General features: G+C 44.7%; 1 protein-coding gene across 1 annotated transcript in view; it reads left to right on the forward strand.

The window, feature by feature from the left end:
• Positions 1 to 25,009, forward strand: part of LOC121288156 (sodium/myo-inositol cotransporter 2-like) — a 111,416-nt gene extending 86,407 nt beyond the window's left edge. Inside the window, exons 12-16 of the mRNA XM_041206553.1 lie at positions 951 to 1,119; positions 7,124 to 7,339; positions 10,179 to 10,317; positions 15,475 to 15,483; positions 24,804 to 25,009. Coding sequence (XP_041062487.1) covers positions 951 to 1,119; positions 7,124 to 7,339; positions 10,179 to 10,317; positions 15,475 to 15,483; positions 24,804 to 25,009 — 739 coding nt within the window. The remainder of the gene's footprint in view (positions 1 to 950; positions 1,120 to 7,123; positions 7,340 to 10,178; positions 10,318 to 15,474; positions 15,484 to 24,803) is intronic.
• Positions 25,010 to 27,727: the final 2,718 nt, after the last annotated feature.

Here is a 27,727-nt window from a genome sequence, read left to right on the forward strand (position 1 = left end):
GTGTGAAGAGACATTGGGGGTGAGTGGACAGGAGTGAGGGGGGTTAGGGCGTGTGAGGGGTGAGGACTAGAGGGTCTAACAGCTTCTGAAACAAAAGGAACAAAGTCCCAGAGAACTGAGGCAGACTGGTTGCCCACCAGCCCCACTGGCTGCCTAGGATCTGCTGCCGGGGTTGGCATTCCTGATTCAATACAGCCCCTGCCACCCCAGAGCAGAAGTTGGGTCTAATGGGGCCTGTTAAACTGAGGCGGGTATGTCGTGTCAACCTGCCTTGGTAGCGAAAATCCAGCCCTTGGTAACGAAAATCAAGCCCAAAGTATCTCCAATCACTGATCGATTAATGAGAGGGCATAGATTTAAGATCTTTGGCAAAAGAATCAGAGATGGCATAAGGAAAAACTTTTATATGTAATGAGTAGTTAGGATGTGGAATACACTGTTTGGTGGGGCAGTGGATGCATTTTCAATAGTAGCCTTCATAAGAGAATTGGAAAAATACTTGAAGGCAATAAATTTGTAGGAATATGGAGAAGGGGGAAGTAGGACTAACTGGATTGCTTTTTGAAAGAGCTAGCCCAGACTCAATGGTTGAATGGCCTCCTTTCTGCTGTATCATTTTGGGAGTGGGAAAGTGCTAGATCTTCTCTCTAGACTGCATGGGGCTGCAGGTTGTAAGAGGGGGGATCCCTGCTCATCATTGTCATCCAATGAGTCCTGCTAGAAAGTCCAGATGTAAATGCTGGATCAGCACAAATTTAGGCCTCCCAGTATAGCACAGCACATCACATAACCTGTTGACACCCATAACCTTAGTCTTACAAATAATTGTTACTTGGGCAAAGTACTGCAAGAAGCATATCCCAGGAAGAGTCAGTATGCTCATAGAAATCAAATTCAATAGACATGAAGCTCCTGTGTAGTTGCTAAATGTGATCTCCCATTTGTTTCAGAATTTTTGTGCTGGTCCTGGTGTTGGTATCCATTTTGTGGATTCCTCTGGTGCAAATGAGCCAAGGTGGTCAGCTCTTTGTGTACATCCAATCCATTACCTCCTACCTGACACCACCAATTGCAGTGGTGTTTGTAACTGCCTGCTTCTGGAAACGAACTAATGAGATGGTGAGTAGTTTTTTTGAAAATTTGTTCTGCAGCCTTCCCAGTGGCTAAATTGGTAAAGTTGGTATGGAGTGGAATCATTCAGACTAGAATATCCCAGGGTTGATTTCTGGTCTGTTCAGAGTTAGTTGATCAAGAGCCATGGGGGTCAATTCAACTACCTGTGACCCCTGTCATCCTCCGATTGGCCTGAACTTTCAGCTCGGCGGGCAGGCGTGATCAGTGGGCCCAGGAGCGGTCAGGAAATGGATCACTGATCGCAATCGGCCCCCAACTGTGATTTCACGCTGGGCTGGCCAAGTAACGGGCAACCACTGTGAATCACATGCTGAGCACTGCTGGGGTGAGAGCGGGAGGAGCGCGAGTGCGGAAGTGTGCACTGAAAGCTCCCTGAAGCCACAGAGCTGCAACAGGGAGCTGAAGAATTTTAAAAGCATAAATGAAGAATTTAAAAATGTTAAAAACATGCTCCCCATGTGACCCTGTCACATGAATAGGGGCATGTTAAAAATGAATTTAGAAGTTTTTTTTAAAATCACTGCTTGAAACCTCATCCCGCCCATGGGTTAGGTTTCGCAAAAAATGCAAAAGCCAATTGGCCTATTCGCCCGCCCACCAACCTAATGGTTGGATGGGCAGTGAAAATTCCAATTTAATTAACTGATTAAGGGCATTAATAAGCCATTTAATTGTCAGTGGGCACGCTGCCAACTCTCACCCGCGCCCACCGAGCGAAATACCGTGAGAGTGCATGATGTCGGTATGCTCGCCCGATGTCATCGCGCACTATTTTACTCCCGATTGGGATGGGAAAAGTTCTGCCCCTGGTCTCTTTGATCTTGCACCCTTTTTACAAAATTGTACCATTTATCTTGTATTGTCCCTCCATTCCTCTACATTGGGAAAAAGAGCATGGGCCATCATTTGCAAGCTGAAACCTGATGGACAACAATCAAGTGCATCCCCACAGTTTTTCCTAACCAAGGCACACATCAGTTCATTTGTAATGACAAGCTAGGTGACTAAGCACAGCAGGAGCCCCATTACTCCTCAGACACGACAAAATTCACAAGCAGCAACTCAACATATGAACATACACATTACGAGCAGGAGTAGGCCACTCAGCCTCCCCGGCCTGCTCCACCATTCAATAAGATCATCACATTCCCGCCAATCCTCGATAATCTTTCACCCTCTTGCTTATCAAGAATCTCTCTACCCCGCCTTAAAAATATTCAGATTCTGCTTCCACTGCTTTTTGAGGACAAGAGTTCCAAAGACTCATGACCCTCTGAAAGAAAAAAATCTCCTCATCTCTTATTTAAATGGGCGATCCCTTATTCATAAACAGTGAGAGCCCTTATGATAGATTCTCCCACCAGAGGAGACATCCTCTCCACATTGAGGAACTAAAAATAGCCTTGAAAACCCGGAAAACAGGAAGGCATCTGGACTCTAATTGTATCTAATGAATAATTGCAACAACAACAATGATTTCTATTTATATATATATAGCACCATGTACCTGTTAAATCTCTGGCGGGACTTCACAAAAGCATTATCAGATAAAGTTGGATAACAAACCATATAAGGTTATATTAAGACATGTGGTCAAAAGCTTGGTTTTAAAGGATCATAATAAAAGAGAGAGAGAGGTGGAAAGGTTTAGGGAGGGAAATTCAGAGCTTAGAGTCTAGGCTGCCAATGGTGGAGTGATTAAAATTCAGGGATGCTCAAGAGGCCAGAATTGTTGGAGGGCTGTAGCAACGGGGAGAGAGCAGAGAAATAACTACTTGAGCTTTTGAACTCTTGTGTGGTGATCATACAGAAACCCAGGCTGTGGAGACAGGCTAAAGTGGTTGCCACATAAAGACCTCATTTGGGCTCTCATTAGGCCAAACACTTGCAATCAAGGAGTTTGTCAAGAAATTGAGAAAGAAACAGAACTCCAAATGCTACAGTAAGTCCCCGTTTAACGTTGCCCATTTTATGTTGTTTTGCTTCCCGTCAGTCAGGTCATGGGGCCTGTATTCCTGTTTTGCACCATGAGACTTTCTTCAAAGTTATTTTGCCGCTGGTCTGCCATAGGGCTGTCATCTTGAAGTGGCCTTTTCCACTCTCTGAACCTCCAGCTTGTGGCCTGCCCCGCTCTCTAACCCCCCACTCCCTGACTTTGCCCTTCCCTCTCCTGAACCAGCATTCCATTCAGGGTCCAGATGCAAAGCCGATCCGAAGCCAGAGCTCCAGGTTTGTGAAAGTGCTGAGCTGGGGCCGTTATAATCAATGTGTGTTTTTTAAATGCTCCCACTTGGTGTTTCCTGTTCCTGAGCCCTCGCTGAGAGCGAGATGAATGATGAGAGCCCGGGGTTAGCACCAGGTCTGAACCACCTTGAGGAGGCACCGCTTGTTCCCGGGCACATTGTAGCTGCTGCCTGGCAGCATCTTTGTGAATGTAGATACTAAAGTTCATTCAAGAGCACAGGGAAATATACAGTTGGTAAGTAATTTAGCACACTTCCTCATTCACATGTTCAAGTGCTCACCAGTCTGATCCAGCAAAACAATAATACTTAAACAGAAACAAAAACAGAAAATGCTGGAAAAGCTCAGCAGGCCTCGCAGCACCAGTGGGAGATACTTAAGCAGCTCCTTCTGGCTCTCAATGCTCTTCTCCACAGCCCTCGCTCATAGCAAACAGGAACATTTAAATTTTAAAAATCATTGATTGTACTAGCCCCAGCTCAGCACGACTGCACTCTCAGGACCCACACTTTCACAACCCTGCGGCTCCAGATCTGGATCCTGAATGGGAAATGCAATAAGAGAGGAAAGTGATGTGAGTTGGGAGTGGGCGGTTCAGTGAGAGGAAGGATAGGTGAGAAGGTGGCTTAGGGAGCAGAAGAGGCCACAAGCCGGAGGCTTGGGTGGCTTAAGGAGTGGGAGAGGTCAGCAGCAAGTTAGGAGAAAGTGGAGACTGCGAATCGGAAGGTGGACAGGAGGAAGGCTCCGTAGTGACCAGGAGTGTCAGAGAGCAGGATATGTGGCGAGAGGTTCAGGAAGCAGAATTAGTGACAAGAGTGTCTAACATGAAAATGGGGAGCTGACCCCCAACCACACTGAGTAACCAACCTTGCCCTGTGTTACTGTGGAGTAACTGTGCCCCAGTATGGTTATGCTTGAGCCAAGCACACAACACCAATATTGAACTCAATCAATTCCATACAAATACAGGAGCGTTGAAACAGATTTTGGATGCATCAGTGTTTTTATTCAAGGTCAGGGTTTGGAAGTAATTGCTCTGAAGAAACCAAACTCTCCAAGACATCAGCATTTCCCACCATTTTGTTAGTCTTTAGCCCTCCAGGGTAGTATTTATATGGCAAGGAACTTTCAGAGGCAAAGCTCTTTCTAGACTTCAGCCTTTTGGTGATGTATTGTGTTCATTCATTGGGTGTCTAGAATTGTACGTGTTAGCCTCTTAATTTTACTGAAAGCATGCTGCCTCACTGATGGCCGTGGGACCCCTGCAAAGCAGTATAGAAATGGTTTCTATACTGCTTTGCAGGGGTCCCACGGCCATCAGTGAGGCAGCATGCTTTCAGTAAAATTAAGAGGCTAACACGTACAATTCTAGACACCCAATGAATGAACACAATACATCACCAAAAGGCTGAAGTCTAGAAAGAGCTTTGCCTCTGAAAGTTCCTTGCCATATAAATACTACCCTGGAGGGCTAAAGACTAACAAAATGGTGGGAAATGCTGATGTCTTGGAGAGTTTGGTTTCTTCAGAGCAATTACTTCCAAACCCTGACCTTGAATAAAAACACTGATGCATCCAAAATCGACCGAGAGGAGGGATGGAAGATATTAAGTGATAATTGTCCAAGTGACAGCTGAGAAACATCAAATGTGAATGTGAAGCACGCAGGAAAATACGGAACACTGTTTGCGCCACATAAAATGGCGGCGCGCTGCCAATCACGGGCAGCGATCAGATGCACGCACCTACGCCCACTCCCGCACAAACCACCGCCCCCCCCCCCAACGCCCCCCCCCCCCCCCCCCCCCAACGGGGAGAAAATTCTCCCCAATGTTGTACCTTCACACGATGTTACCCTTGTTCTGCTATTATCACATCCTGCTTTCTTACATTTATGCTGCTATTAGCACCTTTTTTAGCACTAACCACTACCATTTACAATCCCTTTGCCCTTTAGTTCATGACATCTTTGTCAATCCCTCCTTTGTCCCCACCTATCGCTGGCCTCCTATCCAGCTCCACCTGCCCCACCCCTCTTAAACATTATAAATTTCATCACATTTCCACTTCTCTTCAACTCTGAAGAAGGGTCATATGGACTCGAAACATTAACTTTGTTTTTCTCTCTCCACAGATGCTGTCAGACCTGCTGAGTTTTTCCCGCATTTTCTGTTTTTTGTTTCAGATTTCCAGCATCTGCAGTATTTTGTTTTAATCAGTCACAGTTGTACTCCTAATCCACAGGCTGAATTTTACAGGGGTGGAGGGGTGTATTGCTCACCCCTGGATAGAAAAGTCAAAGGCTGCCTGTAGCGGTAATACGCTGGGGGGAGTGGGGCGGGGTAGGGGGGCTGAGTCACCCCAGTTGTGGGTGCTGTTGGGATTAAACTCAGTCCCAAGATAAAGAAGATCAACTTCGGCCAACCATGCTCAAAGGTGAGTCCCAGGGTTTTTGGATGGGCAGGGATTGTGCTGCTAGGGATGGGGGGTGGGATTTTGAGCCAGTGGGTGGCACAAATGGAGGGGGTTACCAAATTGGGGGAAGGGTGCCCCTGCTGCACAAAGGGCAAAAAGGAGGTACCCCCTTTTCCTTCCCCCCTTTTCACCTCAGGTGATTGGAAAAGTGGGCTGGCCACTTTCCACTGCCTTCTGTTGCCCACTGTATTATGGCAGCAGATGTGGCATTACACCCTTAATTGCCCATTAATTGGCCAGTTATGGGGCTCAATAGGCCTAAGGGCAGGGAGGCTGGCTCATGCCCTACCTACCCGCCATATTATGGGGGACAGTTCAGGGTGGGTGTGTAGGTGATGGGCTGGCCGTCTGTCCGATTTTTTGTGTCCCCCCCCACCTCACACATGCCTGGCAGGGGGCCATAAAATTCCCCCTATATATCTGGATACCCTTGCTTGAAGCACTTATATATGCCAGAAGGCAAAAAAATTGGGCTTAGCTGTGTTGCCTTCTGTAGTCAAAAAGCTGATATTTCCTCTTTAGGTTCCAACATGAAAAATATTTGGATGAAGCACTGAATGTTGGTTATTGTGTTTGGAACCATCAATCACATCAAATTGATCAGCACCTTCAACAGTAGAAAAAAAATCGAAAAATGATTTCAAAGTCAATTTAACAATTCATCTATTAAAGTGGGGTGGTGCCTTTGAACAACAGTACACAACTTCACCTTTAGCATTATTATCCCTAGCACCCCTGGAAGTCTAGCATCTCCCCGGAAAGAAGGAGAGGGTCACTGCTGGATGCTATCATATTCTCTCTTGTGGCCATCATATGACGAAAAGTGTCTGAGGAGATTGTCTGCTAGCATTCCCAATTGGGAAATGGTTCTAACATAAAGAGTCTCAAAAAATCACTAGTATTGATCATAAAGGACAAAGGAACAGCTCTCTATCCCAGCCATACTGTGCAGCCACAAAAGCAAATTACTGTGGATGCTGGATTCCTGCGCTGATGAGAGTTCACCTACCTAAACGTTAACTCTGTTTCCCTCTCTGTAGATGCTGCCAGATCAGCCAAGTATTTGCAGCAATTTCTGGTTTATTCATGTGCCAGTGTTCGAAGCGCTGATGTTAGGGCAGAGAGACAATCCCAGGGCTCAAAGTGGTCAGCTGTTGAGCTCAGTTCCCCAAATCCATGGTGGTTTAAACCTCCTGTAATAGGTTACATGTGAATATCTCATTAAATATTTACTGAACTCAAGCATTGACATCTGACTCTGTACACACAGGCTGCATTCTGGGGCCTTGCTGCAGGGATTTGCATTGGCATAATTCGGATGATTTTGGATTTCGTTTTCACACCACCAGCATGTGGCCATCCTGATATGCGGCCAACAGTCGTCAGCAGAGTTCATTTCCTGCACTTTTCTCTCATTCTCTGTGCCATTACGCTGATTATGGTGGTGAGCATTAGCCTCCTCACAAAACCTCCAACTCCGGAACAGGTAAATGATTGAAAAATGAGTTGCTGAGCTATTCTCTAACTCTAATGGTTCCAGTCACTTAACTAAGTACTTATCATAGAACCATAGAATGGTTATAGCACAGAAGGAGGCCATTTGGTCCTTTGTGTCCATACTAGCTCCCTGCAAGAGCGATTCACAGTGCCACTTCCTCACCTTTTCCCTGTGACCTTGCAAATTTTTCCTTTTCAGATAATGATGCAATTCTCTTTTTAATGCCATGGTTGAACCTGCCTCCACCACACACTCAACAGGATGCCAAATACATGGGGCAGATGGCAAATTCACCCCCGGAAGTCCCCAAAATGCCTGCAAAAGTTCAATCACAGGGTTGATCAATGAAAAGAAAAGTCACCTCCATAAGTAGGAGAGACAGTATCTGTGAGGAGCTGCTGCAGAAATTCTGTCTGCCCCGATCTAGCTGCTCCTCCACAGACAGAATATATGATTGGAGGAGCAGCTTTCGGAGAAGCGCAAACCTCTCCCCATTCTGCCAAGCAAGCAGTACAGAAATTTGATCAGTCAGGTATTGTGAACTCATTTGTTAACCATATTTGCCAAATTAGAAGTTGAGTCCAGGCTTACAATCTTAACTACTGTTACTTGGTGGCTAACACTCACAGACAACATGTAGAATCCTGGTCTGAGCTGATCTCAGCTGGTGTAGTGAGGTTGCCAATGAGTTTTGAATGTAAATTCACACACAATGAAGATCAGAATTGGGTGAGTTTGCTCCTTCTCTGCCATCTGACCCAATAAACAGTATATGCCTATTTACCAAATGTATAAGCGCCTTATGGAATGAGTAGTTTTCAATAAAATGAGTAGACTCCGAAACCAAGGGCAACAAAGCGGAATATGTTCAATCCCAAAATTGCTTTTTTTAACACATAGAATGGAATCTTCTGGTGGCCGTCTTGGAGGCAGGAAGGGCACGTAATTAGGGGGTGGTGTTGTACCTGAGCCCTGCTGCCTTTCTGCCTCCACTGTATTTAAGTTCTGGGTGGGAAGGCAGTAAGTCATGCAATTAGAATGCACATACAGCAGATCCTTTCTACAATATGTTCAATTTTAAAAAATAAAGCTTTTAAACTTCCCAAGGCACCTTCCCATGCAAGTGCAGGAGATGCAACACCTGCACTTGCGCATCCTCCCTTCCCATTGTCCAGGGCTGCACATGTGAAACTCATTCCCAATAAGTTACCTTGCGCCAAGCAGAAGTTACATTTTTGAAATAGAGTATGGGAGATTTATTTATAACATATTAACAAAAATATGTCATTTATAGATTCCAGTTAAAAGATTTAAATATAAATACACTGGGCAGAATTTTGCCGTTGGCGAGCAGGGGGCGGGGCCCGCTCACCAACACATAAAATGACGTGGGAGGAACCCCCGACATCACTGCGTCCCATTTAAATTTTCAGGAAGGTGGGGGCACAGTGAGATCAGCTGTCCTCCTGCCAACCTGTCAATGGCTAATTGAGGCCATTGACAGGATCACTTAAACAATTAAAGGACCTGCCCGTCCAACCTTAAGGTTGGTGGGTCAGCCAGGAACCCCGGCGGGCAATAGAAAAATCATGAAACCTCATCCAGCAGCAGGACTTAGCCTCAGGGAGATGTGCACTCTTTCGTACACATGCGCGAATGAGCACACTCTCGCTTTAGGGGACACCGGATGTCACACTGGGCAGGCCTTAACTGGCCCGCCCACATAAAATGGCGGCGGGGCCTGCTTCTCCAGCGGAGATCAGCTCCCTGCCCACCGGAGATCAGGTTGGGCCCTTCCGCCCAGCAGGTAAAAAATTCTGCCCACCGTCTTTGGTGTGTGTGCTATTGTTCCTATTCATCACAAATGCAGAGGGGAGTGTTACTGCATGGCTGCATCACCTAATAAAGGAGTTAATGAAAATGAAAAAGGAACCCCTGAAAACCAAAAAGTAGCCTTCAAGAAAATCTCCAGAAGAGCCCTCAAAGAAAATGATATTTTGATCCCTGACTCTCAGACAGTGCATTCCAGGTCCTAACTACTCACTAGAGATAAAGGTTTTTCCTCTTGTCGTCATTATTTCTTTTGCCAATCATCTTAAATCTGTGCCTTCTGGTTCTCAATCCTTCCAACAATGGGAACAGTTTCTCCTTATCTACCCTGTAGAGATCCACCATCATTTTGAATACCTCTTTCAAATCTCCTCTCAACCTTCTGTTTTCCAAGGAGAACAGTCCCAGTTTCTCCAACCTATCTAGATAACTGAAGTCCCTCATCCATGGAACCATTCTCTTGAATCTTTTCTGCACCCACTCAAATGCCTTCACATCCTTCCTAAAGTGTGGCGCCCAGAACTGGATGTAATATCCAGTTAAGGCCGAATCAGTGTTTTATTTTTAAGGATAATGTTTACAAGACCAATGATAGGGCTATCCCCTATTGCCAAGTCTAAAACCAAACAGATGTGGAAGGAAGGAGATCTTGGTTCGAGTTTTGATAGTTGCCTTACTGTTGATGAAATGTTTTTGAAAACCTCAATAATGAACAACAACTTCACAATCATAATCCAGGAATGAGTAAAAAAAGAATACAGGATACTAAATTCCTGAACTGTGGGAGGGCATAAGTCAAGAATTGTGCATTTGTGAATCCAGAAATATCTGACCAGCTGATTGCCTGGGTGTCATGCTGATGTTGTTGTGGGGTTTACCGCCCATCCCACATCCGATATATGTCTTCAGTTAAAATAGGCCTACATTTTCCATTTCACCCTCAGCCAGTTCTGTTTTATACTGATGCATGATGTTATATCTCAATCTTCATTTCTAGATCAATCGGTTGACCTGGTATACCCGTCATGACAACCCGCTAAAAAGGCAAATGCAAGAAGATCTTGCAGGTATTGAAGAATCAGATACAGCACTAGATAGAGATAAAGTTGAGGAAGACTCTGAAGCCAGCATAGCAGGTAGGCACTCCACTGTGTTCGCCTCATTGTACAGTGCACAATATATCAAATTTATAACAATAACAGCACCACCAGTGAAATGATACTCCCCTCTGATGGTTTGAGTATGATTAGAGTTTCAGCTTCTCCCATGTGTGCGTATCAGAGAACACCTGTCTCTACTGTGTGCCAGATAACCAACCCACAAAAGAATAAATGAAAAGCAATTGCTCAGCCTGCCCACATTGGCAGGGCACTGGAAAATAAACATGGTAGCAAACATATTTAGCCACTACCGTGAAGCTTTTTCACCTCAACAGTGCAGGTTAAAAAGATCTAAGATAAGATTTTAATAATGTTGAAAGGTTTTGGGTGGGTAAAGAGGACATGATTATTTCCATTGATTGCTGAATTGGTAACTGCCGGGCATAGATTTGGGATTATCAGTGAAAGATTGAAAGAGAAAGTTGGGAAAAATAGTTCACAAAAATAATTCTGGTGAAGGGTCACAGACCTGAAAAACAGATCTATTTTCCTGTCCACAGATTCTGCCTGACCTCCTGAGTATTTCCAGCATTTTCCATTTTTATTTCATATTTCCAGCATGTGCAATATTTTGGTTTTTTGTTTTTGTAGTTCACACATAGATTGTTAGAACATTGCTTTCCCACAAGTGGCTATTGAGGAAGAGATTATAGGGGTAATTTTGACCTATCCTGCCTGACAGGGAACTGACAGAACTGGATTGGCTTGTTTTACAACCTGCCTAGATTTACTTTCCGTTCCCTTGAGATGGACAGTGTTAAGCCAGTACATTCCAACCTATTACAGCTCTGTAATTGACTGGATAAGGCCTTAAGAAGGCCTATAGTCTCATTTTCCTCTGGAAATTCTGAGTGGGTGCCCATTTAAAGGATCACCTTGAACAAGTTAGGGTGGTGCTTGTGCCTGGCTCCTTCAGATTGGAGGCCCTGACAGGGATAAATTTTCCCTCTTTAACTGAACGTTAAATTTGTGAAATGGTAGTTATTGGCAATTAAATAGTTTGATCATTAGTAACCGGCTAGATGTTAATCCGCCATGGTTGCTGCATAGCAACTCTGGGAAATTCCTCCTGGACCCAGAAGGGTGATCAAAGTGAGGTCAAAAAGAGCACAGTGACCATGAAATATAACCTACATTTGTTTTGTGCACAGTGATAATCAGCCTCAGCCAGAAAAACACACAGCTCCCTTTTGAACATTTGCAGCAAACTGCACTCACTGCAGCAGCCAGTAAATTGTTCCACAGCTAGATGATCCTCTGCAAAAGTAAAGTCTCCTGACATGTAACCTAGTTCTCTGCTTATTTATCTTGTTATGCATGCCCTGTTCTTCCTAATCTAATTCGAATAGCCTATCCACACAGGCACAGCCTGGCACTTCAATATTGCCTTGATCAAATCATCTAAAGACTTTTCAGAGAATAAAAAGACCCAGCTCTCTAGGCCAAAAGTGATAACTAAGCAATTTTAAACTAGCTTATCCTGGTGACCCCCTTCTGAACATTTTCCAGGGCTTTTATATCTTCCACCACAATTTGACAAAGTATTATTGATGAGGTCCTGTTCCAAGGACATCAGAGAGCTTTTTGTTTTAGATTTCCCTAGTAATACAACCAAAGGCGGAATTTTAACTGTAGAGCGCTGTTCCCAACAGCAGAAGTGCTCTCTTGCTTTTTGCCAGTTCCCACACGATTCTAATTAAAATTTAAAGTGCCAGTGGAGGCATGTGCAATTACACATTGGGGGAAGTTTTTCATTGCTGAAACCCGCCTTCAGTCCACAATGCAGCAGGTATGGGTGAGCTATAAAAATCAAAGGCAAACAGGAAAACTCTACATCATGGCCCCAACTTTCCTCCTCAGTAGTTCCATTTCTTGCTGCACCCTCTCATCAACCTCAGCCCCGTCAAACCTCTCTCCACATCATTCTGCCCCTTATTATTCTTTCTTGTCCTGGGACCAGCCCCCCAAGCCGCCATCATGTCAAAGTCCCTTCAACTTTAAAGATATCAGAGCCTAGACAGGGACCAGCCCCACGGTTCAGTAATTCCTCTCAGCAGGTCTCCTCCAAGCCATTAGGGAAAGGTGGGAGGCGCCCTTTCCTACAGATGGCATTAGAAGACCCTCCCACCTGGTCATGGTAGCCTGGATGTAGGTTCCAGAGGAGGTGAGGTCCAAAGTGGAACCTGGGTGCAGTGCAGGAAATGGATGAACGACCTACTCTAATCCGCCAGGGTAAGTGCCAGGATTGCATTTTAACAAAGGGTCTCTCACGGCATCATTAATAATTTATATCTGTGAATGTGTGTCCATGCCTAGATGATGAATGCATGATCAGCCTTAGTGCCACATGGCAGTTGATGCAAAAACGTTTGGCTATTTTTGCACTTGGATGCAATATGCGAATGACAGGACAGTATGTGTGACGGGGATGCATGCGAACAAGGGGGTTAGGGCTCATTTGACATGTCACTAACTTTGCACGTTCTCATGTAAGACAAACAATCGCATAATGCCAGAGAGAGAGCCAAGACAGGGGGTTGGAGTGGCAGATCTAAGTATCCTCATCCCAGCAGAGGAGGAAGCCTTTGAGCTTGCAGGAGAGGAGAGAGAGATTGAACAGTTGCAGGCAGCGAGGCTGAAACAACCAGGCGTAAGTAGGAAGAGGCAATGATGTTGGTGGGCACACAGAAGGCACATGAGAAAATGTGATGCACTCACAATGTGACGATGCTTAATGTTGTTTTGTTTATTGTCCACCATAGGTTATCTCCATCCAAGGACCAGGCCTCAGCCAAGGCAGGGGCTGGAAGACTCCACCTCTGAGAACAATGAGATCAATGCCCCAGAGGATGCACTATCACCTGCATCATCAGTAACCTACGCCAAGACATACATCCACATAGTCTGTGGAGGGGTCACATGTAGAATCGGGGTCACCATCTAACAAACACATTGAACATACATCATAGCAGCTGATGAGAATGGCAGCTGAGTCCTCTGATACTCGGAGGACTGCTGGGGCCTTCTTTTTCTTAGGCAATCTCTCAGGATCGAGGATGACTTGCTTCCACTCCAGTTCAATGGGTTCTGAGGTGGCTGATAAGTTCAATGTGCGATCTGGAGATTCTGCCACAGGCAGGACGGGTGATGCTTGAAGGGTTGGGTAGATGGTTGTTGGGAGGTTTATGCACTCCCCCCAATGCCTCAATTTTGCCTCTGCCTCTGCCCTTTCCCAATGAAATCTCTTAATGTGTTCAGTGCCTTCCTGAATGAACCTTCTCCATTTTCGTCAGTCACGAGTCAGGGTCTTCCATGAGTTGATGGGTATGTTTGATCTCTTCAGGGATGCTTTCAGGACACCCTAAAGCATTTCCACTGTTCTCCTGGAAGTCTTCTGCAGAGACCAAGTTCAGAGTAGAGCTGTGGCTTTGGGAGTATCAGGCATATCAATGACATCTGTCTGGCAGAACTGGTTTTTAGTGATTAGCGCCTCGATGCTGTGCTTGGGAGAGGACGCTGCTGTTGGACCACCTTTCTTGCCACTGGATTTGGAGGATCTTGCAAAGGCACTGCTGGTGGTACTTCTCCAGTGCTTTGAGGTGCCTGATCTCGGTTGCCCAAGTCTTTTAAGCACATAGGAACACAGAGACCACTGCTGCCGTGTAAACTGTGACCTTCGTCTCAGGTTTGAGATCCTGGTTCTCAAAAACTCTTCCTCAGCTAGCCAAAAGTTGAGCCGGCACATTGGAGGTGATGATGAATTTCATCACCGAGGCTGCCTTCGCCAAGAGGAGGCTTCTAAGATATGGAACGTGGTCCATGGTTTCCAGGATCTCGCTGTTGACCTTAATTGATCAGGGGGAAGTGGTTTGCTGTGGAAGCTCATTGGAAGAGGATCTTGGTTTTCCAGGTATTAAGTGAGAGGCCCATTTTCTCGTATGCTTCAGAGAAGTAGTCATCAATGACCTGGAGCTCATTTTTCAAGTGAGCACACACATAAATGTCATCAACAAACTGAAACTCTATGACTGAAGTTGGAGTGGTTTTGATTTTGGATTGAAGGTGGCAGAGGTTGATCAGTTTCCCATCTGTTCTGTAGGTTATCTCCGCGTCTCTGGGTAGCCCCTGCTGTGCTCCTGGCTGATGACAGGCCTCTGGTCACGGCCACAAGAAGCCTGCATTCCGTTGCTTGAGTCATGGGCTCAGTGTAGCAGTGGCTAGGTGGGAGAGGGCCGAGGCACCCGGACCTCCCTCCAGTGCCCCTTCTCCTCAGGGAGACAGGGAGTTCTTATTGCCACCCAGATGGAGGAGGAATGCGTGCCAGTTGCCTTGGGAGCTTTCTCACAGGGCATCCCCAAAGTTCATGCCAGCTCCACATCCCCTAGAACATTGATCCTATTTGTTCCAGTAGGTGGGGCCAAGGGAGGTGCACCTGCACTAGTGCAAGAGACCCCCAGTAGGCCTGAGCCTTCCAGGCACCATGCCTCCAGAGCACACCCGTATGGTCATCCAAGGCAACAGGGTTTAACACTGAGCAGACTGCCTCCACCTCAACTGCTGATTACGAGGTTGCACCTAGATAGGGCAGTTGGAAAATAAAACTTAAGACATTATCAGCACAAAAGTGGCGTGGTGTTTCATAAAAATATATATCGCATGTAAATAGTGCACTATACATGCTTTTGCTATATTCATGTGTACATAATCGTCATTTTGGGGACTTACAGAGAGCTAAATTAATGGCCTGCCTCATGGTTTTACTTATTGGTGATAACAGAGGAAGTAGGGACATTGCCTTTATCATGGAAGAAGATGTTTTGCATATGTGCACAATCTCTGTTGAATATTTATGTGAATTTCCAGTTTTGTACTTGCCAGTCTATGAGACATGGCTTCAAACGTAGGCCCAGCTGGCCCTCCCTCCTATGCACTAGAAGGGAGATTGTCCAAGATGATGCTCAACGGGGATAATTGAAATGGCGTGGGTACACTCAAAGCACTGTAAACCTGGAGACGGATGACATTTATTGGTCATGGTAGACTAATATACATATGTCCAAGTGCTGCACAGTACCAGTATTCATTAGTGAGTGTGTGATGAGGCACTGCTCCCTGTTCTATTCCAGATGGCAGAGGATGCAGGTTTAGAGGTTGTCCTGCAAGGGAGGAAGGCAGGGACAGGCCTACATTCCAACAAGGCAATTGAGTTCTGGCAATGGAACAATGATGATGTATGGGCCTCCCTCTTGGGCAAACCTTGAGTATATAATGTTGCCTCTAATATCCCGGGCATGTCTCTCCATATCCCTGGCATCCATTAGAGGGTCACTCACATTCATGGCCCCCTCCTCAGGCTCATACAATTCATTCTCATCGGAGCAGGAGTTATGCTCCTCCTGCTGGTCCTGTTGTAACAGATATCCATGTTGCATGATCAAGTTTTGCAATGCACAGCTTGGCTATTCATGATACGCTCTGTGGTGCGTACTGCAGAGTCTCTCCAGAATGATCAAGCAGCCAAAGCACATTTTGAGTAAGCCAATGGTGTGTTCAATTATTGCCCTGGTGGTAGTTTGAGATTGATTGTATTGTTCTTCTGCTGCACTCTGGAGCTGCCTCACTGGTGTTATCAACCATGTCCACAGAGGATAGCCCTTATCACCCAAGATCAAGCCATCAACCTGAGCTGCAGCCTAAAACAAACCTGGGAGCTGTGAGTTCTGTGAGATGTATGCGTTGTTTTAGCTCCCTGGGAAATGAGCACAGACCTGCATGATCTATTGCCTAAGGTCATAAACCAGTTGCATGTTTAAAGGGTGAAAGCCTTTGCGATTCACAAATACTGGCTGGCCTCTGGAAGTTCTAATGGCTGCATAAGTGCAGTTTGTGACCCCTTGCACTCCAGAGAAATGAGCGATGGCCCCAAAGGCCACAGACCTTGCAGCCTGGCTGTCATCATCTGTGGAAAATGTATGAACTCATTGGAACGACAGAAGAGGGCATTGGCCACCTCTTTTATGTGTGTGGAAGCTGTGATATGCCATGGATGTCATTTGGTGAGGCCCAGAATCCACCGCAGGTAGAAAAATTGAGTGCCGCAGTAACATTGAAAGCCACTGGCATGGGGTTCCCACCAAATCCATGTGACTGTAGGTCTTGCTGAATGATGCCACATATCTCAGTGACCATTCCCCAGGAATTGCCTCTCTGACATCTGTAGGTAGTTATTTCTAGTTCTGAAGATGTGTTGAAGTGCCAGTGCATGTCTTATGCAAAGCCTTTCCTGACTAGCTGCATGCTCAGCAACCTCCCTCTCTGGTGCTGCCTGCTGCTCGCGATGGGGCCTCTGTTGACTAGAAAAGATTTTCCTTTGGTGCATCCTCTCCTCCTGCTCCTGAGGTTGCAGGAATATTGGGTATATAAGATCCATAGTTACTCCAGCAATTGAACTGTGTTATGCTGTGACAGGTGATATGTGCCAGGTAGACCAAATCCACATGAGAAACTGGCTACAATATCACAATAGTTTTGAAATTTGTATTTATTACGAAAAGATTTGTGCACTAAATTCAGAAATAGCGAGTCTGCTAACAACTTTAGAGTTTTTACAAATTAAATTAAAACATTTATTAACAAAAGAAAAGAATTTAAACACAGACATAAGATTACAGTTGCTTGATATTATAACAATCCCAAAATTCTTAATTAACCTGACTCCCAACTACACATCCCCTTTAAGGCAACAGGCCAAAATAGATTTTGAACTTAAATAGGCAATCCAGCAAGGTTACCACACACACCCACTTGACAGTGGAATTCCAAAAGCTTTTAACACAACTTTAGTTACTGGACACAGCAGACCTTTGCAGAAGTGACCAGAGGCTTTTCCCCAAGGCTGCTTTACTTGGTGTATCTTTCAAGATGTTCCACAGCCACACCCCCAAATAACCTTCCATCCTTTATATATGTTTCTCTCTCTTTAATATGTAAAACCCCATTGTTCTATGTGTCTTTGGAAATTTACTTTTCCCATATTAGAAAAATATTTCATATTGTCAATAAGGCCTCTTTCCTTTTGGGAAAAATACACATCATCACCTTGCCCTATTTATCGTGTTAGTTCTAAACAGCCTGCCACCCCTTTGAAAATCAAACAACTTTCCATTTATCTAAAAATGCAAATTTCATTCACACCTTATCAAGGAACCCTCATCTTTTCTTGACCATTTCTATTTCAAAAGTCTGCTTTACACCTAACTCTTTTCTTAATTTCAACATTGCAGTCTTTCTGACTCTAATTCAATTAAGTTCACACCCACAAGCCTACAATAATATTATGAAAAATATTATAGTTTCATGACAACTGTGCAAAGAAGGCAGACAGCAAGATGAGAACATGTGTCTCTCTGGATTTCACCCATACAACTGATGACCTGTGAGAGTTTCAGATCATTGCATTGTCCACAACCAAAACTCCACCCACCCCACACTGGGTTTCTCCCATTTTGATCCCCAATCCTGGCAGCCACACATACATTTGGAGACATTGAGAAAATGGTACATGTGATGTTAGTGCTAGAACCTGTTACCCTCCAACCTACTCCTGTCACCTTCAATCTTGTCCCCATCACCGTTGACCCTCCAAACAACACAAAGAACCTTCTCACTATAACCCTTCAACCTCCCCCCATAACTCTGGACTCTGTCACCCTCCAAATATACATACATCTCTCTACCTTGAACCTACACTTGCCCTATCAACATTCCCCCTCGGAATGAACCTAGACCATCCCCACATCACCCTCAGAGTTTTTGTTATTACCGGCCGTATGCAAGCTTGCAGCACCCCAATCTCAGACAGGACCTCCTCACTGTGACTGTGAACATTCCTTCTGCTAGCCAACCCTCTGAGAAGGACCCAAATGTGGAAAGTACAGGGCCTGCCCTTTAGACCCGCAATTTTATCTTGACTGACTGCCCCCACCATCACCCCATCAAACCCAGGATTCTAGCCCCATCCCACATCACTCCTTGATGCCCCCGACCCCAGCCCCTGTCCTCCCTCGGATCCCTCCTCATACAAACATGGGAAATAGGAGCAGAAGTAAGTCATTCAGCCCCTCGAGCCTGCTCTGCCATTCAATAAGAGCATGATCTGATTGTGTTTTGAATTCCACATACCCATCAATCCCCAATAACCTTTGATTCCCTTGCCTAACAAAAATCTATCTACCTCCGCCTTTTATGATGTAGCCGATCATAAAGGCTGAATTGTTCAAATCCCATGGAGAAACTTGAAACAACTGTCATAATTTATTCTTGCAATTTGTATGTTTTGAGATGCAAGCTTTGAATTCGGTGGTAATAAGACCACCGTGTCTCAAGAGGTTTTTTATAAAACTAAATTAAACATTTATTAATATAAGAAAGATTGTAAACATATACATACATCTACAAAATTACTACTATAATAATTACAAAAATCCCCTAATTAATCTGACTCTCAGTTACACGCCCATTAAAGCATTCGTAAAACACACAGATTAAACAGACACCTGGCAAAGTGCACCCCAGACAGTTGCATTCAAAACGAGTTTCTTTCAGCTCTGTATCCTTGTGGACAGACTTGCGGCTTACAGGTTGGAAGCTTCTCACACTTGTTGGATCTTAAAATGCCTCTGCCTTGCACACAATTTCCTTTCTCGTTTATACATATCTTTCTCTTTGAATGTAAATTTTCCATTGTATCACTTGGCTTTTAACTTTACCTCTTCTAACAATAACATCCTCTCATCCCACCAATTTTATCAGTAAGCTGAAAAAAATTAACACATTGCTTGGCGGCTTCTAGCTAGGTGTAAGATTTCACCCACAGTCTTGAATGGCTTCTTTTAACAAATGCTAATTTACCCTTTACCTTCTATCCTCCTTACATTTACTTAATTAACATCTCAAAGCCACTATACATCAAAACACCCAAATTAGCTGACTTGAATCCAAATAAGACACACACAGACACACACATAGACACAGACCCCACTAGAACTCTATTTTTAAATTATTTCCAATAATGTTATTATATCTCTTGACAGATTTATAAATATTCAATGATGCCGCCTTCACTGCCTTTTGAGGCAGAGTTCCAAAATCACACGACCCTCTAAAGAAAAAAGTCTCCTCATCTCTGTCCTAAAAGGGTGACCCCTAATTTTAAAACAATGTCTTCTTGTTCTGGACTCACCCACAAGAGGAAAGACCCTTTCCACGTCTTCCTTGTCAAAACTGTTCAAGATCCTATATACTTCAATCAAGTCACCCCTCAATCTTCTAAAGTCCAGTGGAAACAAGCCCTAGTGTCCAAGCTTTCCTCATAAGACAACCTACTTATTCCAGGTATTAATCTAGTAAACCTCCTCTGAACCGCCTCCAATACATTTACATCCTTCCTTAAGTATAGGGACCAAAGCTGCACACAGTATTCGAGGTGCCGTCTCACCAATGCCCTGTATAAATGAAGCATAACACCCTTACTTTTATGTTCAATTCCTTTTGTAATAAAGGATAGCATTCCATTAGCCTTCTTAATTACTTGTATCTGCATACTAACCTTTTGTGACTCGCACTTGAATACCTAGATCCTTCTGCACCTCAGAATTATGCCGTCGTTCTCCGTTTAAATAATACTCAGCTTTTTTTATTCTTCCTGCCAAAGTGAACAACTTCACATTTTTCCACATTATACTCCATCTGCCAGATTTTTTCCCACTCACTCAACCTATCTATATCTATCTGCAAACTCCTTATATACTCTTCACAACATACTTTCCTCAATGCTTCCAACCCCATTCTACATCACCACCACCCCGTCCGCTCAGCCCTGACTCACCTTGCTGGTTTCAAGCCTCCAGGCAAACTGCCATTCTCCTGCTCCCCTCCCTTTTGCTACAGAGTTCAATAAGGAACACAGCTGACCTCCAACACAACTGCACAAAGCTGACTGTTGCATGCCACCTTTAAACAAACATGAACCAGGTGTCATGAGCTTCTTGTGCGCTGCTCAATTAATCTTGAAGTAGGATGTAATTTTGAAAAAAAAAATGGATATAAGGAGTATATGGCATGCAAATTTATTACAAACAGGAATCCGCCATGGGATGGTGTGAGGCCTGACCCACCACAATCATATCTGATTGCAATTTTTTTTCTCATTCACCACAAACTTGCTCAAAACGTCACCAATGCCTTTATCCAGATCATTAACATTGTTGGTGAAATGCAACAGTCATAACGCTAATCTCTGTGGGCCTCCATTAGTACCTGGTTTCCATGCAGAAACATTACTATCAATAACAAACTTCTGCCTTTGAGAATGCAGTTAATTCTTTATCCACCCTAAGATCTACCTTCTAATAAAATTGCAAAGATTAAGTGGATGCAAAACTGTAGCAAATGGGTTTCAAGGAGGCAAGTGTAGGGCCATCCACTTGGACCTAAAAAGGATAGAACAGATTGTTTTCTAAGTGATGAAGAGTTAGAAACAGTGGAGCTCCATGTACATAGATCATTCGGGATAGAATTAGAGGTCACATGGAAAAATATGGCTGAGATGGGAGAGCTGGCATGGATTCCTAAAGGGGAATTTGTGTTTAACTAACTTGCTGGAGATTTTTGAAGAGGTAACAGAAAAGTTCGATGAGGGTAATGCTGTTGATGTGATGTACATGGACTTTGAAAAGGCACTTGACATAGTGCCACACAACAGACTTAGAGAAAAGTTATTGCTCATGGAATAAAAGGGACAGTAGCAACGTGGATACAAAATTTGCTGAAAAATAGGAAGCTCAATGGATATTTTTCGGGCTGGAGGAACGTTTGTAGTGGAGTTCCCGAGGGGTCGGTATTGGGACCCTTGCTGTTCCTGATATATATTAATGATCTAGATCTTGGCGTGCAGGAGACAATTTCAAAGTTTGCAGATGATACAAAGCTTGGGAGCATTGTGAATTGCAAGGAGGACGGTGTGGAATTTCAAGAGCACATAGACAAGTTGATGGAGTGGGCAGATAAAGTTCAATGTGGAGAAGTGTGATGTGATGCATTTTGGTAGGAAGAACATGGACAGACAATATAAAAAGGGGTGAAATTTTGAAGCGGGTGCAGAAGTAGAAAGACTTGGGTGCACAGATCATTGAAGGTGCAGGACAGAAGGAGCGTATAGTATCCTGGGCTTTATTAATAGGGGCATAGAGTACAAGAGCAAGGAGATTATGTTGAATTTATATAAGATGCTCATTAGACCTCAGGCGGAGTATTGTGTACAGTTCTGGGCACCATATTATAGGAAGGATATGGACACAGGAGAGATTGCAGAAGAGGTTTACAAGAATGGTTCCAGGGATGTGAAACTTCAGCTATGAGGATAGATTGGAAAGGTTGGGACTGTTCTCCTTGGAGAGAATAAAGCTGAGAGGAGATTTGATAGAGATGTTCAAAATCATGAAGGGGCTAGATAGAGTAGAAAGGGAGAAGCTGTTCCCACTCGTAAAAGGGTCAAAAACAAGAGGGCACAGATTTAAAGTGATTTGCAAAAGAAGCAAGTGTGGCGTGAGAAAAAACTTTTTCACAAAACAAATAGTTTGGGTCTGGAATGCGCTGCATGGAAGTGTGGTGGAGGCAGGTTCAATCGAAGCATTCAAGAGGGTGTTAGATGATTATTTGAAGAGAAACAATGTGCAGGGCAACGGGGAAAAGGCAGGGCAATGGCACTCGGTCATAATGCTCATTTGGAGAGCCAGCGCAGACGTGATGGGCTGTATGATGAAAGTGTTAATTCAGTGTGATTTAACCATTTATGTGCTGATTGCAAAGAACTCAGTCTAACAGGCTTTTTTGAACCTAAACACAAAAGGCTTATGTTTTTAGTGTGCTAATAACCCCAGGTAAAGATACAAAGATAGTAACAAAGAAAAACACATGTCCCAACCTTCACAACACACATACATACTCACAAGCATGCAGTATTACAAGTTATCAGAAGAGGAGGTTAACTTTTTTCCCAAATTAAGATTCAATGATAAAAGGTAGAAAATAGAGTGTTAACTGTTTATGAATCCTTTGCTGGTGTTCATGGCTGAGGCAGATTTTCTTCACAGTGGTTTTAAAAGCTATGCGCTTCTTTTGCGGGGGGATTCCCCAACTGTCAAAGTGCAGTCCATTGAGCATGTGCGCGAAAGAACGCACATCTCCCTGAGACTAAGTGCTGTCTCAGGGAGAGCACTGAAAGTTTTATAAATTTAAAAATTAGAAAAATAAAAAAATTATTAACATGTCCCCCTTATGTGGCAATGTCACACGAGATGGGACATGTTAACAAATATCACATAAAGTTTATTAAAGTTTTTTAAAACAGACATGAAACATCATCCTGGCAGTGGATGAGGTTTCATATTTTTTCAGAAGCCCACCGGGGCTCCTGGCCTGCCGTCAGCCTTAAGGTTGGACAGGCAGGGCCTTTAATTGGCTTAATTATCCTGTCAATGGCCTCAATTGGCCATTGACAGGTCGGTGGGCAGACAGCTGATTTCACTGTCCGTCCACCTTTCTGAATATTTAAATGGGGTGGGATGACGTCGGGGGTTCCACCCGATTTCATCCCATGTCATTTTCGCGTCAACGAGCGGGTCCCGCCCCCAGCTCGCAAATGGAAAAATTCTGGCCTGTCTCTTTTAAACCATAATCAGTCTTTTTGAAAATTAGATCCTATTTTACCTTTGCTTCCTTTTGATTGAAATTCTCTATCTCTGTGGTGGATTCCAAAAATGTAACAGAGATAGGGCTACGAATTTGAGAACAGGGAGAGAGAGAGATGGTGTTACTGCTCCATTTGCAGACTCTTTCTTCTAGATTACCCAAAGGCAACCAGGGTGCTGGAATAAAAGTAATTCAAAATGATTATTCTAGTCACATGATCTCTCCATAATGAGTTGGGTATCCCAGAGAGGTTAATTGATTAGCTCATGTCTGGAAAGATCTTAGCTATTGTATTATGGCCTAGGTGATTAGTTTCTTTAATGTCCCAGCAATTTCTTCTCAATGGACCATTCTTCCCTGTGATGAGCTAGGAAGAGCACCTTCGATCTAACCATTGTCCCAGTAGACTTTCTGTCACTGCCTGAAAGGTAGCTTTATAGAAATGTAAGTGGTGTGAGGCAGTTATAGTTTCAGTTCACATCTGAAGTCATTCCTGACGTTAGCTGGTGTGAAATTCCAAGATTTGCCTTGGCATGTCCTAATTGTAATTCACATTGGAAACTTCCAGAAACTGACCAACTTGTAATACCAGATGTGTCAGGTAACCTGTGGCAGCCATTTTAAGTCAGTGTTTGCTTGCTTTAAAAAAGTCCTTTTAAAGAAGTTCAATATATATTTGACCAGCTGATGAAATTAAAGATTAATATTACACACGCACACATTATATCATCATGACACGGGTATAGTCTAAACATTACAACCAGATCTTTCAGGAGTGAAATTGAAAAACAATTTATGTGTAAAAGGTAATAGAAGTTTAGAACTCTTCTGAAAATTGAAATTAATGCAAGATCAATTGTTAATTTTAAATCTGAGATTGATAGATATTTGTTAACAAAAGGCATTAAAGGATATGGGGCAAAGGTGATATATGTAGTTAGGTCATAGATCAGTCATGATCTATCTGACTGGTGGAGCAGGTTCAAGGGCTAAATGGCCAACTACTCCTATGTTTACTATCTCACAGACTTTCTCTTGTATGTTAACATATAGCACCTTGACAAAAGCTTTCTGAAAAGTGATCAGACAATACTTCCCTAACAGGAAGGAGGAGCAGATTAATTAAAATTTAAGTAGATGAATTTAACTAACGCTTATAGTAAGAGTAGCTGATATTAACATGGATAAATCCATCATTGGGAAGAGTCACTAACTGACATTATGTAAATTTAAGATCTTAGAACCTAAGGTGAAGTTGGCCACAATAAAACACATCAGAGAGGGAGAGAAGCTTCTGGAGCAGGAGCTTCAGAGATTAGTGACACCAATGAGAGGTAAGTAACTGCCAGTGGTAGAGTAAGGAGAGATGAATAGACACAGAGGTCAGGGAAAATACTGGACAAGCTAGAACAGGAATATTCAGAACAAATTACCCTGTCTAACAAGTTTGAATAACTGACTGTTTGAGGAGGATGAGGACTTTAGACAGGACCATCAAATGGATTACATTGGTACTAAAAAGCATGAGTTGATTTAAGGTGGGAAGATTAGAAATTCACTTAAGAATGCAGTAGTTATAGTAACATAAGGAGTTGGAGTTGTAAGGGGCAACATGCAAGATGACCATGTGATGGAAATTTCAAACAGTAGCTCCAGTTGGATATTAAATAAGAATTCTGCAATCAATTACAATACTACTTATTCTCTGCCAGGTGAACAGACAATGAAAACAAGGGCAGTGCGCTTCTTGTGGTGGATCTGTGGGATGGAACCAAAACATAAGGATGTTTCTTTTATCAGCTCTGAAAAAGTGTATGTCGCCTCACTATATGAGGAGCCTCGTCTGCGCTACATCATAAATGTTAATTTAGTCATTTGTCTGGGTGCTACTCTCTTTCTTTACTGTTATTTTGCTTAAGACAATAAAATAATCTTATGTTTGCAGAGTGGCACTGGTATTTTTTTGAAACTCCCAAAGTGAAAAGTGACACCGTGGATATCAGATTTTATTTCCAGGGTCTGATTGGAGGATTTATAGGGCAGAATTTTCCCATTAGCGTGTAGGGGCGGGCAATATTTCACTGGGTGGGTGCGCGATGATGTCCAACGAGCACCCACCATTAATTAACCGGCCACTTAAGGCCCTTGACTCACCAATCGACACTGATTTTTCAGCGCCCGTGCAATCTTCAGGTCGCAACATGTGCAATGGGCAGATGGTAGGAGAGATTTGTATAAACCTCATCCACGGGTGGGATAAGAGGTCTCACTGGGGTCGCGAGCGTGCAGTATTTATTTTTCAAAGCTATTGAAACTTGTCTGTGTGATCTGCAGTACTTCAAAACGCATTCCAGCTGCTTTGTCTGGACTCTTAGCCTTCAGGTCAGCACTCTGCAGTGAATAATCTTTTCTGGGCCTGCAGGGAAGCCTTCCCTTAGCCTGGGAATGGGAGCTGAACTGTCCACTGGAGGCAGCTCCTCTGAGGAGGAAGGGAGGGCTTAAAGGGGGAGGAGGCCAGGAGTGTACATTCAGCCTCCAGTGGACGAGGCGCAGGCACAAGGGGCGCAGGGCCAACAGGAAGTCCAAGGTGGAAGGGGCCACAGAAGTCACCACTATCCTGCTGTCAGGGTATACAGGCGGTGAAGCAGCTACCTCAATATGTCTGAGGTGCAGTGCTGAAGGAGGCTCCATCTCTCAAGGGAGACAGTCAACTATATCTGTCAGATGATTGGGCCTGAGATCTCTGCTAACTGAGATCCCATGCCAGCAGCTCTGAAGGTCACAACTGCCCTCCACTTCTATGCCTCTAGCTCCTTCCAGGGCTCGGTGGGTGATCTTTGCGGTGTCTCCCAATCAGCTTTCCAAACTTGTGTCAAGCAGGTTACAGACGCTCTGTTCAGGGGTGCATTGACCTTCATCCACTTCTGTTTGGACCAGGCAAGTCAGACACAGTGAGCCAGCGGCTTCGCAGCCATTGCTGTCTTCCCCCATGTCCAGGGTGCAATAGACTGTACGCATGTGGCCAAGGCGCCAGCAGGTGAGCCCGGTGCCTTCGTCAACAGGAAGGGCTTCCACTCCATGAACGTGCAGATAGTTGCTGATTCTACAAGTCTGTGCAAGGTACCCAGGCAGCTCCCACGACACCTACATCCTCAGACACTCCCAGTTGCCGGGGCTCTTTAGTGCTCCAGCCTGGCTGGATGGATGGCTGCTGGGTGACAAAGGCTATCCCCTCAGAAGGTGGCTCATGGCGCCTCTCCGCCATCCAAGAACAGAAGCTGAGCAGCGGTACAATAGGAGCCTCGGCACCACAAGGGCTGTGGTGGAGAGAGCCATTGGTCTTCTCAAGATCGTTTCCGATGCCTGGACCACTCGGGGGATGTGCTCCAGTACCCAGATCGTGTCTCGGTGATAGTGGTTGCATGCTGTCCACAATCTTACTCTGGAAAGGGGGAATGCAGTGGACGATGAAGAATTCAATGCAGTGGCTGTGGCTGCACACAACGAGTCCAGCAATGTCCGGGGATGAGCATGCACAGGGAAACACTGAGGGGATAGACTCTGACCCGGGCACACTCCAGGGAGGCAGGGACACCCGGGAGGCTTTAATCCAATGAACCTTCAGCTAGCACACCACAGATGGACCTCCAACACACACCAGGACTGCAGGTTCTATACTCGACACCTAAGTGCAAAATCTGCCAGGTTAGGAACAGTAACTAAGGACCTTGTTAATAAAGCTGAATGCCCAACAAAGCACTCATACATTTTTGGAAATCATACACATGCAGAAGAAAAGAGGCACCCTCAGCCATGGTGACATATCTGAATTTAATATGTCAAGCAAACAAATTTATGCAAAAAAAAAAGACAATAATGTTACAAATCAGAGCAAATCATAAGGACCTCATCTCAGGCCAACACAAAAGCGCCAATGAAAAACCCATGGTGTGCCTAAGGTACCTTATGTTTACGTTTTCGAGTGCTGTGTCTTGGTGCAGCCCCATCGCTCGGAGTGGCAGCTGAGACAGCCTGCTGACTCTGCTGTCCTGTTGGCCTCAATGACCTTGGCCGTCATCCTCTGGCCCATGGAGCCTGTGCTGGCCCCGCCTGGGAGGGAGCAGCCAGTTCCACAGCTGGCATCTCCCCAGACGTCGCAGCCTCACTGGATGCAATGGTCACTGGGAGAGAGCCGGAGAAGCTGCCACCCTCAGGAGCCCGCAGAGATGACAGGCAGCTGCTGCGCCAAAGTGAGGTCACTTCAGGCCTCTCTGCTCACCATGGATGGATAGGCATCGAGCTGGGAAACTTGGTGCCCAGACCAACTCCCACACTGGCACTGACCAGCTGAGGTCAATGCCGATGTGAGGGTTTGCTGGTCCGAGCACATCCCCAGGAATCCCTGACGGGTCTCCTGGAGGAGTCTCTCCACGAGAGTCACCACTCTCTCCATGGAGGATGCATGGCACTTGGATATGTGGCTCATTGCTTCAGCGATCATTCATGTAGACTCCTCCACAACAGAGACCAAGCCAAGCATAGCCTCACGTATCTCCCCCAGATCCTCTCACACTCCCGGCTGCATTTCCTGCACTTGCTGCTTCGCGGACGACTCCAGAGGCGCTTCATCAGGCAC

Source organism: Carcharodon carcharias, chromosome 15 (genome assembly GCF_017639515.1).
Source record: "Carcharodon carcharias isolate sCarCar2 chromosome 15, sCarCar2.pri, whole genome shotgun sequence".
Classification (NCBI taxonomy): Eukaryota; Metazoa; Chordata; class Chondrichthyes; order Lamniformes; family Lamnidae; genus Carcharodon; species Carcharodon carcharias.